This window comes from Lonchura striata, chromosome 1A, assembly GCF_050655825.1.
Source record: "Lonchura striata isolate lonStrDom1 chromosome 1A, ASM5065582v1, whole genome shotgun sequence".
NCBI lineage: Eukaryota > Metazoa > Chordata > Aves > Passeriformes > Estrildidae > Lonchura > Lonchura striata.
Genome location: NC_140741.1, coordinates 31,831,754 through 31,851,878, shown reverse-complemented (window position 1 = coordinate 31,851,878; position 20,125 = coordinate 31,831,754). Strand labels below are relative to the sequence as shown.

General features: G+C 36.5%; 2 protein-coding genes across 5 annotated transcripts in view; one reads left to right on the top strand and one right to left on the bottom strand.

The window, feature by feature from the left end:
- Positions 1–20,125, top strand: part of ALG12 (ALG12 alpha-1,6-mannosyltransferase) — a 29,836-nt gene that overhangs the window by 7,058 nt on the left and 2,653 nt on the right. For 2 of the 4 annotated variants that reach the window (XM_085568972.1, XM_085568970.1), the window contains exons 6-10: positions 688–791; positions 1,245–1,468; positions 2,191–2,360; positions 2,544–2,619; positions 6,595–19,545. In XM_085568972.1, the coding sequence (XP_085425098.1) occupies positions 688–791; positions 1,245–1,468; positions 2,191–2,360; positions 2,544–2,619; positions 6,595–6,826 (806 nt within the window). In that variant the 3' untranslated portion in view covers positions 6,827–19,545. Of the gene's footprint in view, positions 1–687; positions 792–1,244; positions 1,469–2,190; positions 2,361–2,543; positions 2,620–6,594; positions 19,546–20,125 lie in introns of those variants that run through there. The other 2 variants (XM_021555236.4, XM_085568973.1) reach the window with 1 other exon arrangement.
- Positions 14,226–19,107, bottom strand: ZBED4 (zinc finger BED-type containing 4). The gene has a single exon (XM_077783425.2). The coding sequence runs from the start codon at positions 19,105–19,107 to the stop codon at positions 15,589–15,591; it is 3,519 nt and encodes a 1,172-aa protein (XP_077639551.1). The 3' UTR covers positions 14,226–15,588.

Sequence of the window (20,125 nt, the reverse complement as noted above, 5' to 3'; positions counted from 1 at the left end):
CTGGCAGCGTGCTGTCCCTTGCACAGAGTGCACAGTAGAAACACCAAACAATTCTGCCAGGTGCACTTGGAGGCACCTCATGATGCAAGAGTTTGGAGGTCCAGTGGGAACTAACCACCGGCACTTCCCTTTCCTATAAGCAAAATCCTTAAATACTAGAGCAGTTTCCACAGAGCTGAGTGGAAGAGGTAGGGCTGACAATTTTGCTGCTATCTTTTGCATTTCATCCCTTATTCTCCTTCTCCCTCTACCTAATTGAATAGTAGCAAACTTTGTGATTGTTGTTTTTAGCTTAACAAAAACCAATTGTAGTTTTAAAATAAAAAATTATTTACTACTATTTGAAGTTAAAATGAGCTTCTTATTGTTCATTACATTTAATCCTCCTAATACTCTTCTAAAACAAACCTCAATTAAACCCTTTTTTTCAAACCTGGGGGTTGGAGTGAGGTGAATCCCAATTGGATTCATGTCTAACATGCTTCTCTAAAGGCTTTTGTTCAGAAGTGCCTCCCTTCCCTGCATGACAGACATATTCAGCCTTCTCTGGTTTTGGGTGAGGCTTACAATGCATGTTTTAGTTTATGTTAGTCTCAAAATGCTGTATATGTGCTTTTATATGTGCTGTTAGTTTGCTTTTCCCTGGTTTTTAGTTCATGTAGATCTGTATCTCTTTAATTCTTTTAGGGCTAACAGTTGCTGTGGATTCTGTGTTCTGGAGGCAGCTTGTGTGGCCTGAGGGGAAAGTGCTCTGGTATAACACAGTTTTAAACAAAAGTTCCAACTGGGGAGTATCCTTTGAAACATCCAGAGAAAAAGAATATTACCAACCATAGCAAAGACTTGATGTGACTTATTCCTGAGACTCAGGGTGTTAGATTCTACTTTTCATTATTTAAAACTTATGAGACAATGTCTGTCTCTTAGATGTTTCTGCAAATTGTAAGTCTCATCTGCTAACTTCTTTCTTGCCTCTTTGTGTTCTACCAGTATAGAGCCAGGTTTCTTCTGCTTGGTTTTTCATGTTGCCCATCATTAGTGCCATTTGATGTGCCTGTTTTATTAATATGAATGTAATTAAGCAACTGCTTTTAGTTTTCCAAAGATAAGACAGGAAATGAAAGGCTGGAAAAATGTGTATACAAAAAGTATACTGCATAATTGCAAAATTTATGGGTACTAATGTAAAGAATAGTTACTTTACCTGTTAGCAGTGAAAGCATCCTTAACTCTTCACCTTGAAGACCTCTCCCTTCTTGTGGTATTTCTATTCAGCCCTGCCTCGTGCTTTGGGATGCAGCATAATATTTGTACCTTTAGGGGTAACAGAAAAGAGAACTCGGATTTTACTTTTGCCAGCACTGGGCTTTATTTTCTTGTATTCGTTTCTCCCACACAAAGAGCTGCGTTTCATCATCTATACTTTCCCTGTTTTCAACATAGTGGCTGCTAAAATGTGCTCACGAATGTAAGTTCAAAATACTGTTTGTTGGGTTTTTTTCCTCTGAAAATGCAAAAGGAAAACTACTAGTACTGTTATGTACTTTTTTCATCTTGAACTCTGGGTCATATTGAAATGTTCATATGCTGTAGAAAGGAGTTTGAGGTCTTTGTACCCATTTGACAGCAGAGGGAAGTGGAAACAAAAAAGTCAAATGCTTTGATGGGACTATTTGGGAAGTCTGGAGGAAAATTGAGAATAGAGCCCTAATTTTACTGTTATATTGTTACAATGCAATTTATTTACCAAAAAATAAGACATATTCCAATGTACTCCTGAGCTGTTAACACAGTTTACCTCAGGAGATATTTCAATACACAGGCGAGGCTTGTGAAACATGGAGTTAAATAGTTCTGTTTGGGTATATTGAGTAAACAAATTGAAGTTCAGAGTTTAACTTCTTTAAAAGAGAATATATTCGTAGCTGAAGTTTTTAAATGCAGAAATACTTAGCTTTATTGATAAGTTTGTCTTAGCTTTATTAATGAGAATATTCTAATTTAAATGTCACTAGAAGTTAAATCTTCTAGAAATTGGTAATAAATACATGCCATACAGGGTTAATAAAATTTATATTAATCTTTATTGTCTAGAAGTGGGGTTTGTGTAACAGTTGTGTCACAGTAGTCAGTTACCATTATGAAAGAAAATAACACTTTATTCTTCCTTGTTTTTCTCTTCCTCAACAGTCTGAATAACTACCGGAGATCCTGGCTGTACAAACTTGGATCATTCTTTATTATAATGCATCTTCTACTTAATGCTGTTTATTCAGGAACATCCTTATATGTTTCACATTTTAATTATCCTGGAGGAGTGGCAATTCAGAAGTTGCATGAGTTGGTACCTTCAACAGCAGGTATGTAAAGCTGGCTTGAAGTATGTTCACCTAATCTTAATTTCAGTATATCTTTTCATGTATTGAATACTACTTCTTCAAACCAGGTACACACATATTTGTTACTATTTTGTTAATTTATTATTAATAAAAGTGTACTTGGAAGAATTTTGAAACTGTATTCTATTTTCTTTATTTATGTAGATGTCTCTGTTCATATTGATGTGGCTGCAGCGCAAACAGGAGTGTCTCGGTTTCTAGAAATCAATTCCGATTGGAGGTATGTTCTGAATTAGGTTTTTTGATCTGAAGAGAGTAGTCTGCTTTTTCTTTTTTACATATGCACAGGGATAAACATTGCCAACACAATTTATATATAATACATATATATAATACACAACGTTATTTATTAAACCAGCTTAAGAACAATATGACTCTTCAGAGAATTGTTGATGTCTGCAGTGCTGCCATATCAGAAATAAAGCACTGCAGTGTTTTTTCATTGTTTTGATTGATTCTGATATGCTTTATAGCATAGAATATTTCAAAGGACAAGAGGAAATGGCCTCAAGTTGTGCCAGGAGAGGTTTAGGTGTGATTCTATGGGAAAATCCTTCATGGCAAGGATTGTCAAGCACTGGAACTTGCTGCCCAGGGAAGTGGTGGAGTCACCATCCCTGGAAGTGTTAAAAGTGTGGATATGGCACTTGAGGCCATGGTTTAATGGTGGATGTGGTGGTGGTGCTAAGGTGATAATTTTGCTTGATGCTCTTAGACATCTTTCCCAACCTTAATGATTGTGTGATTCTAAAGACATTAGAACCAGCACAAAAACTGTTAGCTTACCAAACTTTGTACCAGTATGTTTAATGCAGTTAGGTCTGATACCCCACTAGACTTTGTGTGGCAAAGCAGTGTATATAATTACTTGTCTGAATGACGTCTGGCAATATGAGGCTCATGTACATTTTAACATTGAAAATCTGTTTTTATTTGGAACATTGGTCATATAGATGGCATTGAAGCTGCTGCTGTGAACACATTCATTTGCTCTGAGGGAAGGCTGTTGAGTGTTTTGTCACTATGACCAGCAGTGGTACATAGACACTTTTTAATAAGAGTTGGAATATTGGATGGAATAGTAGGAGACATCGTGAGGATGAAAACCAAAAAGTAGGCACCTTTCTGATTTTTAAGCCTACCTCTTAGGCTGAAGCATAAGATTTTAATTTAAATTAAAATTATCTTAATGAAAATGACTCATTAGAAGGTGACACAAAGCCTCCATACTGCACAAAACAAAAGCAACACAAGCAGATTTTGATTTAAGAAGTATTTTGAGCATAGAGTTCTTTTTCCCCAGTCATAGTATTCAGGATCAGATTAACATAATTTAATTACTGGTATATTTAGAGATGTAAGTACTTTGGGAGTGAAGCAGAAGAAGGGGAAAGAATGCTTCCAGGGGAATTAAAAAAATCATTGATCTTGCTATGCCTTTTTATTTCCAAGCACTCTCATGATGATGGTACAGACTGTTTATAGCCTTTACAGTTTGTCTACTGTTTATTTCAAATTGGTGTTTTATATGTTGAATCTAGAGAAAGTCTTAAACCATGAACTGGGAGGAGACATTAACCTGCTGGAGTACAAGGGATAGAATGTGCCTGATAGCTATAATGTTTCAATATTTGGGGTTTTAAAATGTACTTAAATACACATACTACTCTGAATACAACTCCGGTCTCTCAGTAATGTTTCATTCCAATGAGCTTTTTGAGTTGGTGAGTGTTGGATTGCTTTGGGCTTGTAAGGCCTGTAAGCCCTGGTGGGATTGGAAGGGGAAGAATAATAATATCCCTGTCACTGATAAATGTTTCATGGTGTTACAGCTACAGAGCAGTTTCTCTCTCACTTTTATCTGTACTCAGCAAAACAAAGGCTAAAGGAAGGGCTGATTCAGCATAAAGTTTCACATTAAAAAAATCAGGCAGAATTCACAACTGAGCATCATACACAGGACTACTACTTGTCTGACAGCGCAGTAGTGCAAAGTTTATTGGCACCAACTGTCCCATTTTCTCACCGTCCAATAAAGTGACATCCTTTTAGATGGGTGAAAACTAACTCAACATCTTCATAGACAGTATATGTCAGGTGGAAACAGATTAGGGGTGGGGTGAAGGCTGATGATTCATCAGATAACTGCAATCCATAAATAAAAGTGTCTTAAAGTTATCAGCTTTCAGTAGTGCTAAGATTACATCTATTTGCCTCAAGAAAAATGCAAGCAATCTATTATTTTTCTTCAAACGGTGATTGAAAGGAGGTTCTTACATGGAACAGGTGTTACAATCTTGTCTTCAATTAGTGCAGTCTCTTTGAACCCTGAATAAATATGCTGTGTAAGCTTAAAGTATTTTAAAATAATAAAATTCAGAAATGCATGCAGCCAGATGAAAGGCCTTTTACTTGCTGATGAAGAAAATGCAAAATTAGTAGTTGGTAATATTGTTACAAAGTAATGCTGTTCCTTCTGCCAGTTTGGATGTATCTACCAACCTAAGGGGTATTGTAATAATTTTGGAAATAGCAGGTGAAATTACCATGCAATTGTTTTAAAAGTAGAAAGCACCCGTTCAGGGTGCAGTCTAATTCTGCATTATACGGTGTATTTAGTAACATTTATGAATTGTCGGCCAGCCTGGGGTCTTTCCTGAGTTGGCAAAATTTTAGTTAACAATTCACACAAAAACTCTTGCTTTCTGTAAAGTACTTCCTTCACATATCTTAAATGTTAATGACTGCCCTGTCAGGCAGCATTACAAAAATATCAGTAGATATTTTTTTTCAGGGAATTCAGGCAGATGAGAGGCCAGACCTGCAAAGATGCAGGCTGGATTTAATCCTAGGTGCATTTAAGGGTTTGTAGGGCTGGGACTGCACCACTTCCCTACCTGTGTCCATGTCAGCAAGGAAAGTGGTGGCCTAAGTAAGATGGCTGTGAAATGTGTGGAAGGATTCAGGTGCCTAAGAATGGGAGCTCCAAGTGCTGGTAGAAAACACTTCACAGAACAGGGCAGCAGAAAAGGTGAAGAATGGGGCACTGCTCTTCATTTAGGTTACAAGGCCTAACAGTGGTTTATGTAGCATTTTGGAGTGAACTTACCTCTTTCTTCTCCTCTGAAATTGCTGGATTGAGGACTCAATCAGGCTGCCATGTCCAGTATGAATATCCTAACCCTTAAGCTCTAAATTGCACCTGACTCTCCTCAGTGAATGAACAAATTACTATTGCAAAGTAGAACCGTGTCCTTATGAGGTGAGGGAGATCTGTCTCAATTCCTAGAAGATTAAAGGGGTTCATACAGCTCTTAAGAGATAATGAACTTCAGTTTTGGGCTTAGGTCAGATGAAAAGTGGTTGAAACTAGATCTTTCACATCCCTGCCAAATGGCTAAGTCACTTGTTTTCTCATCCTGTAAATTCCTCAATAGCTAGATTGAACATAAATCCTTTTAAGAAATAACTAAATGTACATAATAAATAGTCCTAGAACTCAATAGTTGCTTTATAATTTTTTTTAAATCTATGTATAATTTATATGTATTCTGGTACTTAAACAGCTTATAAAAACTGACCTAAAATGACTGTGCCCAAACATGTAGTAGATCAAGGAACTGAACTTAGAAATAACAAGTACCAAACTAGTACTGCAACTGCCTCGCTCCTTCTATCTTCAAGCATTCAAAGAGGTCTTCTCCCTGCTATTCTGAGGCTCCTACTCTAATGTATGATTACCAGAAGAAAAAGGTTTCTGCTTAAGTGTCATATAAGGTATTTTTTAGAATTACTAAAAAACTCCACATACAAACAGAAAGCAGCAAAAACCCCAAACAGAACTCCCACATTTCTCCAAATGCAATTCTTGTAAACTTAAAAATTGGTCCAGTTTCCTACAATCTTAGGCTTTGGAGTCCTTTCTCCACTGAATTCAAATAGGGAACTAGTAAGAAATTTTCTAGGAGTCATGATTTATATCACAGTAGCAACAGAAAGACTTGCATGGAATGAGTGAGTCCCTACATTCTTCAAAATTACTATTTCCTTCTCTAGTACTATTTAATCAGGAGATATGACTGAGAATGTTAGTTCATTTTTGTGTTTCATCTTGGATGCTTCATGCCTCTGCAATAATGGCCATCTTTAATAGGTAAAGCAAGGAATAAAAAGAAACCTTCTTTGTTCTTTACAGGTATGACAAAAGAGAAGATGTTAAACCAGGAGACCAGTTGATGTTTTCTTACACACATATACTGATGGAAACAAATCCTCTTCAAATATCACATTACAAGACAACCCACAGGCCACTGGCAAATATACCTGGCATCAGTAAAATTGGGTTGAACCTTACTGCACTACCTCCTTTTACTTTAAACTTGAAACCAAAATTAGTACTGTTGGAAAAACTTCCTCTATCATCTTGACTGTGAATTTTAAGTAAGTCTTTTGATGTGATTTTGCTGATGATTGAACTATATAAGACAGCAGGAAATTGTCATTCCAGCACTGCAACTCAGCTTCTGTGGAAAGGCAGGGAAAATTTCTGTACCAGTTGGTACCTAGCTCTGTTTTGTTTCTTACAGAAATAATACAGTGCATTCCTAGTCAGTATATGTTCAGTATACTGAGTTGTATTGTTACATATGTTTGAGAGACGTTGCCTACAAGTTTAGTGGTATTAAGTAAAACCTGTCTACTTGGTTTGGTAGTCTGTTTCATCATGTAGCACAGGTATGTCCTAATTGTCCTGTATAAGATACAAAATCAACAGGTTTGTGCTAGGGCAGTTATTTGATTTGTAATCTACATGTGCAAAGATGTATTACTTTATGTATCTGCAGGATTGTAACCCCCTCAGCTGTCAGATTGCCAGTGTGAAACCTAACGATGTTATAAACATAGGAAAGCCATATTCATCATAGCTTCATTGTAATACCTAATTGTGCCCTGTAGGCTACCAAACTAATGAAACATTCACTTAAAAAGCAGTTGGACCTCTTGACAAGCACTGCTTCATAACAGATTTGAGTACTAAGGATGATTATCTTCATTCCGAAAGTTTGTGAAAAAGCAACAAGTTGTATTTTGTGGGAAAAAGAATATTTTAAATAATTTTTCCCCTCTTCTGCTTTAATTTGCAGTGTAAAAATTACCTATTAAAATGTCCACTTTAAGATAGGTGCTGTTTTCCTTTTTTTTTATTAAGTAATCCCTTTGGAAAGGAGTACTCTAATGTGCCATGTGCTGCATTCTATAAACTAGAGTAAGGTTGCATGCTCTGTAGTTTCGTTATTAGATGTTTTTGTTAAGGATGTCTGCATAGATTGCTGCAATGGAACAAGTACAAAAGGTTAGAATTCTGGTTAGGCCCAGTTGCAATATGACAGACACTCCATTCGTGTAAAATGTCAGTCACTGAAATTATAATGGGCAGAAAACTATTCCTTGCTGACTGAAAACTTGAGTAAAATATAATTATGGAATAAAGTGGGTTTTTTTGTTTTGTTTGTTTTCTTTTTATTCTTAAACTTGCTTGATTCAGGAACTACCTTTACCTGTGTATGTTTCAGTTTTCAGGACCATGTTTTCTTTTTATCCTCTAGATTATGTATCAGTGCAGCTGATCTGGTGGGGTGGAGCCTGCTCCCTTTTAGGTGACTGTTGTTGCCCAGGCTTCCTTGGCCTGAGCAGATCTGGCAAAGGAAACCTGCAGAACTTGTTGGTCCAGTCTCTGGCCGCTCTTGAAATTTAAATCATTCAAGTATTATCTATTTGACTTGTCTTTGGAAGAAAATCTAGCTTCCTCCAGAGCCAGTTTGAACATCAAACAATTCACAAGAGACAAAAGGAAATATATGTGCAAATAGCTACAGATTTGGAACCACACAAAGGAAATTTTTTTTTTAAGAATGTGGGTAGGTGTGCATGTTAAGGCTAATCATTGACTTTATATACTGGAATCTACAACTCAAGAACCTAAACTAAAATTTATCCTGCCCAGGTTTATACAAATGTCTATGTGGTTGCTTCAGCTTTCCAAATCCCTGGTTGTCAGAATCCCTCTGCAGGAACTTGCTTCTATCACCTACAGAGAAAACAATAGGGCTGCTGTGCTTGCAGAATAGGTATCTCAAGCTACTGTCTGAAGTGGCACTGAATATGTACACATGAGGCATTTGAAGAGTTTCATCTTGCTGAATGTCATACTCACATCATATAGAGCCCTTCCACAGACTTATTCTGGTGTGTAGGTGCTACCTGTGGGACTTAAACCAGTGATGATATTCAGTGGTGGAGCTCAGGTCTGCTGCTGTTCACAGCATCTCACCCATGGAAATAGAAGCAATCAGCTCAAACTGGCCTTTTACTGTTTGTTGGGGGTAGAGAAAGATAAAATGCATACAAAGAGACAGGAAATAGATACTGGATTGCAGTTTTGAAGAGTATCTGAAGTTTGTGTCCTGTTACATTTTATCCTCCATATGTGGTTATTGAAAGTGCTTAGTTTGAAAATCTGCAGCTTTGGTTTTGTAGCTAGAAGGGCTAGATCGTGACCCAAGCAGTGCATGGAGCACCACAGTACCTGTGGTTGTATGACTTTGGTAACAGCACGTATCAGGGCTGGTTTAAGTTGGATAATAGGTAAAAGTTCTTCACCCAGAGGGTGTTTGGGCACTGGAACAGGCTCCCCAGGGAAGTGGTCACAGCACCAAGCCTGACAGAGCTCAAGCAGTGTTTGGACAACACTCAGGCACATGGTGTGACTCTTGGAGATGTCCTGTGTAGGACCAGGAATTAACTTTGATGATCCTTGCGTGTCTTTTCTAACTCATGTATTCCTTTCTAGCTATGATTCTATGGGTAGCTGCCTCAGACACAGGCCATGAATATTATGGTGGCCCTCACTTGGAATAAGCAGGGGCAGCTGCCAAACTGGGATGAAGATTACTGCAGTTTTCCCCTAAAGGCTGCTTGAATAAATCAAGCAATATTTGGAACAGAAACTAAAGCCATCTCTCCTTAAATGAATTTTCTTATCTCCAAGTCTTGTGTTACCTTTCTTTAGTTCCACAAGACCAATAAAGCTTATTTGTCTCCTTTAATAGAAATTAATATTCAGTGTACGTGCATGGAAGAAAAAAAGTGAGTTTAAGTTCCCTTAAATACAAGAAGGCATCAAGGAAGTCTGCTCCTTCTACAAACCTGAAGTGAGGTATTACAAGTTCTTCTGAATTTGGGGAACATAGGAGGAAGTGTCAAGTTAGAGAATGAATGGGGCAGGTAGGAGGACAGTGACTGAACACTTGGAATTTTTGAAGGGATTTAAAAGTAATATATTTTTCATGCCTATTTAAGTTCTTCAAAGAAAAATACCTTTTGACTTGACTGATTACAATCCTACCATGTAGTTCAGGTTTCCTTAACAAAAACAGAAATAAGGTGAGCATATTGAATTAACTGAAGGTTGAATTAACCTGAATAAAGCAAAAGGACAGATAGCATAATTGATCTATAATGCTGGTATAGAATGAGATTTATTTTAGGGTGTCTTGTTTAAACTCCCCAAGGGTCAAATGTTGTGTAGCATCACACATTGCTCTTTCAAGTTTGACTTAATTTCTTGCAAGCAACACTTGTTCCTGTAAAAAGTCCAACAGATTATTTGGACAAAAATATGTCACCATGCCATCACATGAAGAAGGTGAATAATCAGAATTTTACAGCCTGAGATGTAGGACATTCTTGTTATAAAACTAAATAAAGTAATTACATGAAAAAAATGTTGGGAACTTGCCAATAGAGGACATTTCTGGAAGCTGAAAGTAGAAGCTGCTTCAAAATAAAGGTAAACAGATGACTCTGGCATCAAGAACCAAAAGAACTAAAGATCAAGGAACAACCTTCAGTTCACAAGGTCTCTAATATCAAGAACTGGAAAAAATCAGACTGTATTGCCCTTATACCTGCCCTAAGTATTTGCTATGGGCCTTCCCTCTTGAGCTAAATTGGGGGGAGGAGACATGGAGTTGTATTGGATCTGACATCAAATACACTTATCTGCTACCACTGAGGAAAAACCAGAACATGTCTCAGGTTCTTGCCTTGTTTGTCCATCATCACAACAGATGAACAACTGTCCATCGGTGCAGTCTGTTTGTGCAATGCATTCTGAAACACTGAGCACACTCCATTTTCTTGCTCCCTGGCCATTTCACACATCCTCTTAGTGAGACAGGTTACACGTTCAGAACAAAGCTTGAGATTGTGCTGCTGCTCCTGCAGTTACAGTTGTTCCAGGGCCATTCTTATTTTCCTGAATACTTTTAGTTCTTCTAATGTTAAGGAACTTGTAAACGGATATGAGTTCTTGGCATAGGTTTGCTATATCAATTTCAATGCAAGAGAGTTTCCCTTGCATCTGACAGCATTTTTTCATAGCTTACACAGAAATTCCAGAAATCATAGCCTAGTGTTGCTTCCCTTTACTACATGTGGTCAGTCTCACATATTCCCATTCTAGGATGACCCTCAAAGAGCATTCCTTTGTAGTACTCAAAGGCTCTTTCTTGTATAAGTGACTTCACTTTCTGTTTGCAAGAAAAAAAGAAAACTTTTCATCAAGCTGAGCTTATCATTAATATAAGCAAGAGTGTTGAGCCACAACTATCTCAGTGAGCTGGTTACATAATTAGTCTCAACTATGCCAAAAGTAATGTTAAAAGGCTGTTAAACACTGAGACATGAAATGTATCACTACCTGCTTAAGACATGACACCAAAGATTAAAAGGATATTTGCAAAAATTCCTTAAGCCAAATGACAAATACCTCTACAAAGGTTTTCTTAATTTCCTACTTATATATGTAGGATTTCAAAGTGTAACTGGTCCATTTTGTATGCAGCTACTTATTTAGATCAACTCTTTAGATAACCATGAGCAACTATAACTAGTTTTTGGTTCCTCATTTCAGACGTTTATGGTAGAAAGTACAGCCAGTGTTTCCTCTGAAATTCTACATCGTACTGTGATGGTCAGTCTTTCACCAATTCTGCTTTATTTCATCTGCAGCTGCCCTTCGTTCTGTACCAAGGCTTCATCTGTTGGTTTGTGCCAAATATAAGGCAAAAATGCTGCCTGAAATGGAGTCTGTCTTTTTCTTTAAAACTGCCAACTTAGGAAGCTGGAAGGAGGCATTGGTTCATAGATTAAATAAAAGAGTCAGGGACAGCTTTAGCAAAGATCCAGTCCTTAGAACCCAAGTTGATAACCTGAGTTGGGGATATTGCCATGGTTACTATTTCTGGCTGGCATACTTATTTTAGGAAATCCCTTTTGGGTCAGCTTTGCAATAAAACCAAGGTAAAGAATCACTCTTGTTGCTAAGAATAAAGCAGAATATGGATATGTTTGTGAAAGAATAAAATTCTTGGTTTATAAAATCTAAATAATCTAAAACTAGCAAGTGTTATTTGCTAATTGTGTATTTTATATATATGTGTGTGTGTGTGTGTGTGTGTGTGTATTTTCCTGTGTTTGGAGGTAATGAAACAAAGGTTAATATGGTCAGAACTGAATAATGAGAGGGAAAAAAAAGCTATTTTAAGGGAGAGATCTCAACAACTGCAAACACCTACTTTGAGCTGTCATCAATTCAATCAATTACATCCTTAACACTGGTCTTGACACTGCTCTAGTTGAGATTTCAGTTCTTTGTATTCAGAAGCTACTTTTGGGAAGAGGAAACTATGAGTATTGGTAGTAAATGCTCCCTGACTAAATCCTGCAAGCACATTTCCTTCACTTGGACTTGGTGGGCAGGGAAAGAGGCCACATATAAAAAGAAGCAAATGTGGGGGAAGCATTATCTAAGGTTTCTGAAGCATAATATACATCTCAATAGATACTTTCCATTATATACCCTTCACAAGATCCAAGTTCTTTGAAAAGGCTGTTGCAGATCTCAACTTCTTCTCTTTCCTACCTTTATTACTACAATTTTTTGGCTATAGTTGTTACACCTCCCAACTTTTAAAAGAAGCAAAAGCTTTAAGACTTTTATGATAACCAAGTATGATCTACACTTTACTTTCTATGCTAACACTGAAAAAAATTCTTACTAAATTTACTTCTGAAGTTGCTAATGTACTGAAAAAATCTGTTTAAGTATCACTGTTGCAGGGTCACCATATTATGCGTTAGGGAACTATCTGCTGCCACAGGGATTGGTGCAGCACAAACCCACGTTGATGAGAACTCCCACTATTTTACAGCTTTATTAGTCTGAGGGAAAAAACTGTAAAAATGGGGGGGGGGTGGGGGGGTCTCTTATCTATTACAAATATGAGAAGGGTTGTAAAACCATAAAATTTTAGCAATCACAGAAAATTTACATTTAAAATAATAAGGCAAACCCAACACAAAACACAGTCACTCAGTAACTTACCTCAAGTTTCCAGGAAAGCTTTCAGCCCTTCTTTTGGCATTATTCTTTTCTGACAGGCATCAGTGCCTGATCTGAAGGAGATGCTCCTGTAACGCCTATAGAAGGATCAAGGCTTACAACTGAAAACAGCAACTTTATGTTCTCAGTTTTCCTTATTTTTATTTAAGAATTAAGCGTTTCAATTTTAAAGTCTTTCAGGCCTGCATATTACCTTAAAAACATTCTAACATAAGCCTTTAATTCATTCTTAACCAAGCTGACACTGAAACACTGTGGTCTTAAGAACTAAGCCCTTTAAAAATCCAAATGAAACCAAAATGAAAAAGGGAAATCACAGGTATAAATGAAGTAGACTAACTTGATGAAATTTTACTTTTTTTAAAAATAATGACTAGTTCTTGTGTTCTCAGGATGTTTTGACAAAAAAGCATGACTATAAAATTAATTATCTGTATGACTAAGAAGCAGATTTTGGGCTACAAAATGCCATCACTACAACTTTCCACACAGAAAGTTTGATAAAAGATTCAGCAAAGACTCCCTTCAGAGGGGCCAAGATTCTTGAGTCCAGAGAACTGTGATTTTCAGGTGAGCTTGTTCACTGCCAGCATTCCTCTTTGTTTGATGTGACTCCATAATGCTTTAAGGCATAGGCTGCATTTACATTCAAGCCTCAAGTGAAAATCGTATCACTTGTTTAAAAAGAAAAATGTTTTTTTCATCTTCTCTTCTCTCCACTGGTTTGGAGAGATTAAAAATCTCCTCTACAAGGGTCAAGGTTATATTCACAGTTAAAATGTAGGAGTAAAAATTGAGATAATAATTAACCAGTAACCATTTAAACACGTTTCCCAATAAGCTGCTTCAAACTCACCTACTTCCAGCTACATATAAACTAGACCAAATTGTTTTATTACTGCAGGAAAAATATGTGCTGCTCTCATTTAACCCTAGAAGAACAAAGAGATGCTGACTGTTGATAGAAGTAAACATTATCTTTTAAAATACTGCAGGGGAAAAAAGTAGTATTAATCTTTCCCAAGTGCAGTATGTAGTAATTTACTTAAATTATATAGGTATAAATATAACATGATGGAGTAACACTTGAAATACCTGAAACTGTAAAATGTTTAGAGAAATGACACATGGAAACCAGAGCCACTTGGGAAGTAATTAAACCAATTTTCCTGAGGTTAAAGCAGCTTTTGGAAAATGAAAAGAAGCAGAATACAGGCTCAAGTCCAAAGAGCTAAATGGAAAACCTGTCTTTTCATATAGATTGTTCTGTGGTATATTTATGATTACAATTGTTTGAATTAATTTTTATTCAATGGTTGTCTTAAATCCATCTGAAAATAAAAGGCAGTGTTGACTACCACTGGAAAATTGCAAATAAAATGTTTAATTTCAGAAACAGAGTTCACCATTTATAAATACACTAAAACATAGTAAATGCAAAATTAGATTAGGCATAGGTAGAGTATTTTAACAAAACTACAACTTTTCTAAAAGGTCATAGGCAAATGATGACTTGTTTCCCAAAAATGTATTGAATGAAAATTGAAATTAAAAGATAAATCTTTCTAGAGTTAAACTAAGGAGAATGTTCCTTTTAAATCAAAACGCTGGCTATTTTTTCCATCTTATTTGAAGCTTTAAAGGCTTTATATCCCATTTGCCTGATGGACACCAACAGTTAGGAATCAACCCTACTATATATCTAAGCAGTGCACCATATCCATAAGGCTATTACTGAAAACCAGAAGATCAGTTATTTCTGTACTAGGAGCTTTAAGAAAGGCTGTTCTACACAACTGAAATTACATTAGGAGAAAGGGCTCAGTTTTTACAATAGGGACCTTATAGTTTTGATGCACTAAATATTAGAAAAGGCTTCAGAATGACATTAGAGTCTTCTTGGTAAGTTTCTTGCCTTTTTTGTATACAGCATTAAATAACAAGCATTAATTCACCAACTTTGAGAGAACTTCCAAAGACCTTTTATAAATACCTAGAATATTTCTGTAATTCACTTAAAATGTAAAGCCTGAACAGGAGAACCCAGAATGGGAAGTTTTACTAGCGATTGTTGTATAAGTGACATTCCATCTCATGTTAAATTTAAGATTTATTTTCAGATATTAAGTCAACAGTCTCCTGTAAACAAATCTTCCTCAATAACTCTTCTTAATCCTTTAAGTACTTTAGGGCTTGCAGTTAAAAACACCATATGATAAAAAGACAGCTTGAACCCCATCTTTCACGTACAGCTTTCTTTTGAGAATTACAAAACCTGTTTTCCTGCAATTAAAGCAATGTTCAACTAAAATACAGTACCTGGTTTATGGTTTTTACATAATAATTGAATAAAAAACTACAGAATAGAACTGTTTACATCTTTTTTTTTTTTTTTCTGTTCTATTAAAACAAATGACTGAGCTTTTTAAAGTTCATTTACAATTATGGATTAAAACCTACATAATTTTATATAATTTGACGAGACAGGCTATCTCTAGTGTGAACTTTTAAAAAACATATATACAATATCTGGCCTGAAGTACTATGAATAAGGCACATGTAGACATATTGAAAGCTGAAAAAAATGAATCTAAAATTTGGAATTATAGTCACTGATTAGATGTCATACATGGCCCCTACTGGAGCAATTTAAAAATCCGAGTTATAGATAGTTAATATCCAGTGAGCAACAATAGATTTAGTCTAGCAGTTTGTTCATTAGTTTCAATACTGGAAGTATATTAAAGGAAGATTCACTTTCAAAAAGATAAGCTTTTCAAAGTGTTCAATCATTAACCTTGACTGACTAAAGTTGTTGCTTTCATTGGATGTATTGAACAATCTCTCTGAAGGAACAATGCTTGGTGGACAACCCAAGAACCTGACAGCCAATTTTGACAGTACTGGCCAAGATGACTTCTTAAAGTTCCAGTAAGTTAGAGGATCACAGTTATGCTCGAGCACTTCTTCCTCCAAGTAAGAAAGCACCATTTCCTCTGGTAACTTTGCTCTCTCTTTCAGGTCTTTTGTTTTCTTCATGTCACCCATGAGTGACCAGAGATTATCTTCCCCATAAGAATTTGTAGATGGTGAACCTATATCACATCCATTGGAAACAGGTTTATCATCATCTGAGGTAGAACTCATTATTTCCAGCTCCCTGATTAAGTCTTGTTTATATTGTTCAGCCTCCTCTTCTGTAAATAATGATGTTTTATACCGGGGATCCAGAAGCGTAGCAAAAATGTACCTTGGATCATGAAGCGTGGAGGACAATCTACTCACCATAGCTTCTTTCAAAGATTTCAGCATAGTATCTATGCCCATAGTTTCCTCAAATAGCATTTCTATTTTCCTGTTAAGTATATGAATCATTGGAATCACTTGGCTTAGAGTAGACATGTGTGTACTCATCTCCCTACTAGCAGCTTCAAAAGGTTTCAGAGCATGACACACTGACTGCATGACTTCCCACTGATCACAACTTATTAGCTCCCGAAAGCTGCACTCTATTGACATTTCATCAATTGCTCTTTTCTGTTCAATAAGGCGTTCAAGCATATGAAATGACGTATTCCACTTTGATGGAACATCTTGTATTAGCTGATGTTGAGGCAACTCATACTCTTTTTGCAACTCAGCTAACTTCTCTTTTGCTTTTGCTGACCGATGGACACGTTCACAGATCTTTCTTGCAATACTAAGCAAATTCTGAACCATTCTCTGGCTTTTAATAGCCTCGTTTACAATTACATTGACAGTGTGACTAAAACATTGGACACTTGAATGATCACCTTCATTTAAAGTTTTCTCTATACTCTGATTATCAGTAACAGTAATCCCAATCTGAAGTCCAATGGAAGTAATCCACGTTTCCCACCAGTATTCTAGTTGCTTTTGAACACTGATTCCATTGTAGTCACAATCAATCTGTGATACATTTAATAATGCTGAACAATGGTAATCCTCACACTGGGGTCGAAATGAAGACTCAAATGTTACCCAGTGAGCGGTCAGGGTTAGATATTCTCGTGTTTGGTTGCTCATCCATATTCCAGATGTAAAATGGATCACTCCACTTTCGGCTTCTTTAAGATGTGAAATAATTATTTGTTTTACATTATCATACATATCTGGAATTGCTGTCCTAGAAAAGTAAGATGGAGAAGGTAAAGAATACTGAGGTTGCAAATATTCAAGCAGCCTGTTAAAGCCAATGTTGTCTACAAAAGAATATGGCTGAAGATCAAGTGCAATCATTTCGGCTACAAGACTTGTGATTTTTTTGGCAACTGGATGAGAGTCACAAAACTTGTCATTGGTTTCGTCAAAATTTGAAGATCCTAGTAATTCTGTGCGGAGTGGCATGTGATTATCCGTAGATGAGGATAAGACTGTGTCTGGGACATCAGGTTTCAATACATTGTTATGAAACCGCTGCAAATGTCTTAGAAGGCAACTTGTGCCTAGGTTTGTTGGCTTTTTCCCCCTACTTATTATACGTCCACAGTGTGTACATATTACTTTAGTTGAATCTGCAGAACAAATTGAAAAGTGATTCCACAGTTTTGAGGTCTTCTTACTATTAACAGGAAATATAATTTGATTATCATGTGTAACCATCGTAGGCAAGTCAGTCAACTTTGAGGATGAGCATTCTGCAGAAGCCAAAGTGGCATAAGGTGAATTTGCCAAACTCACATCGAGAAAGCTCTTTTGGTTTCCAATTACATCAGGATGGCGTCTATATAGGTGCCTCATTAAGCAGCTTGTGCCCACATCTCCTTTCTTACCACGGCTTATCATACAACTGCAGTATCTACATACTGCTTTTAGACTGTCTGCAGGTGAGAGTGAAAAGTGGTGCCAGACTTCTGACTTAAGCCTTTTCATAATCCTTTTATTTTGCTGAAACACAGCAGTAGGTTCAAATATTAGTGGACCAAGTCCCTCACACTGTTTTTCAGGAGATGAAACAAAGGAGACTTCACCTATATCATCAGAAGATGACAGTATTGAGTCTTCAACTAGAGTGTCTCCAGAAGTGAGATTAGCATGGATCTCCTCAGAGATTCTGTCTGGAGAAGAAGAAACAGAAGTTGGTTCTTTCATTAGTTTTCCAGGAGAGGATGACATAGAATTCAGATCACTCTCTGATGGTAGTAAAGAAGGCAAGAGAGTAGGAGGTGCGGTGTAGAGAGGTGGTATGCTGGTACCACCCCCATTCTCTTGCAGGACAATGGAACGATGGGCTCTCCACATGTGTCTTATTAAACAACTTGTTCCTAGGTCTTTTCCATTTTTACCTCTACTGAATTCATTCATGCAGTGGATGCAAACAGCTTTAGAATTATCTAGAGGTGACAAATAGAAGTGTTTCCAGACAGCAGATCTTCTTCTAGAACCTGATGCACTCTTTGGAATTACAACTGTTTTTTCTGCTACATTCTCAACAGTGTCATCATATTGGTTATTGGCTTGCTGTGGAGATGAACCAGCCATGACTTCTTCTTTGCTGCACTTTTCAGAAACGGAGAGATCTGATATTTCTTCAGAAGAAACAATAGAAACAGATTCCTCAATTATTCGATCTGGAGATGGTATTTTAGAAGCCATTTTCTTGACCAGTTTTATGGGGGATAACATAGAACTCAGATCTCCAACATCTGCAGACTGAGGTGGCAGCAATAACGTAGATGAAGAAAAGGAAGATATACCTGGCATAGTTCCATTTTCTTGAATTAGCACAGTGGGATGTGCTCTCCTCACATGTCTCATGAGACAACTTGTACTCAGGTCCTTTTCATTTTTACCCCTGCTAAATTCTTTCATACAGTACATACATATTGCTTTAGTGCTATCTCTAGGAGATATGAAAAAATGGTTCCAAGCAGGTGACTTTTTTCTGGAGCTTATATTTCTGCTAGAAAGGAGGCTTTGTGTCACAGCTTCCATTGCTACATCATACAGCGTATTACTATACTGAGAAAAAAGAGATCCATAATCATCTTCATTATCTGTAGACAAATATTTGCCAGAGTTGTTGGTAATGAAGTTCCTTTCTTTGTCTTCCTGTTCATCACTGCTGTCTGCATGTTTGAAATCATCTTGTTCTGTCTTTATATCTGTTCTTTCTAGAGTACAGTTAATGCTGTCGTCTTCTTGCTCTACTTTCAAGTTATTGATTTTACCCAATACAAAAGTATCATCCATTCCGAGGGAATCTCCTTTACTCATGTCCATGGATGATAAATTCTTGCCAAGACTTCATTTATTAATAAATAGATAATTTAAAAGATTATTTAAAATTTGATTAAAATTAGGTATCTTGTATACTGAATGTAAAACAAAATGTGTGCATGTGTTAAAATAATCTCTGGTTTATGAATTCTGTATCCGTGTTGTGCATAAGCAAATATAATTAGTCATGAAAATGCATTTAAAAATTATAGACTTAATTAATGGAATCCCATTTTTTTCCCAGGATCAGGACATTTCAGGTCATAGATGAATGTTCTCAAAGACAGCTACTGCTAAATGCTTCATGTTGTAGATATAATCCTAAAAAATTGATGTTCTATTTTCTTGTTGAAGAAAGCCATTCTGTTCATCTTGATTGCGCAACTGAGATTCTTTCACACCATCTACAAAAAAAAAAATCAGAAGATGACATTGACTAAGGTACATTAAAGAACTACAGTAAAAGTGAAATGAAAGCAGGCACTAGGTATTCTGTATGTTTTGGGTTTTTTCTCCTTTGAGATATAAACAATTCAATGTATTATTAAAAAAAAATTTACTCAATACATTCATTGTAGGCAAATATGAATCTACATATGCAGCTCTGGTTCAACTTTGACAAAAAGAGTCCAAGCATTACTTTCGTATTTGCTTGCCCATACCTATGCCTCATCCTACATCATCATTCAACGACTGCACACACATATACCAAAGCGCACACACACATATATCTAAACCCATATACTGTACAGGTGTCTATATCTACTGACATATATGAACACAAGCAAGCATTTAATTACCTTAGCACAGAAATATGTGCTTAAAATTAAATGTTGTATCACAGTCCTGTAAATGTGAGCCCACCATTACTGACAGCAGTCTTTCAAAAGAAAACTAGTAACTTCTGTAAGGGTGTTCAGCATTGTCACACTAATCACTCTGCTTCTGACCACAGTCACACATTTGTATTCATGCCATAACACTGCCAGACAACAATATGCCATAGAAACAAGCTACTTTT

Excerpts from the sequence above, each read along its gene's own strand:
- ZBED4 (XM_077783425.2), bottom strand. The coding sequence starts at position 19,107 with ATGGACATGAGTAAAGGAGATTCCCTCGGAATGGATGATACTTTTGTA.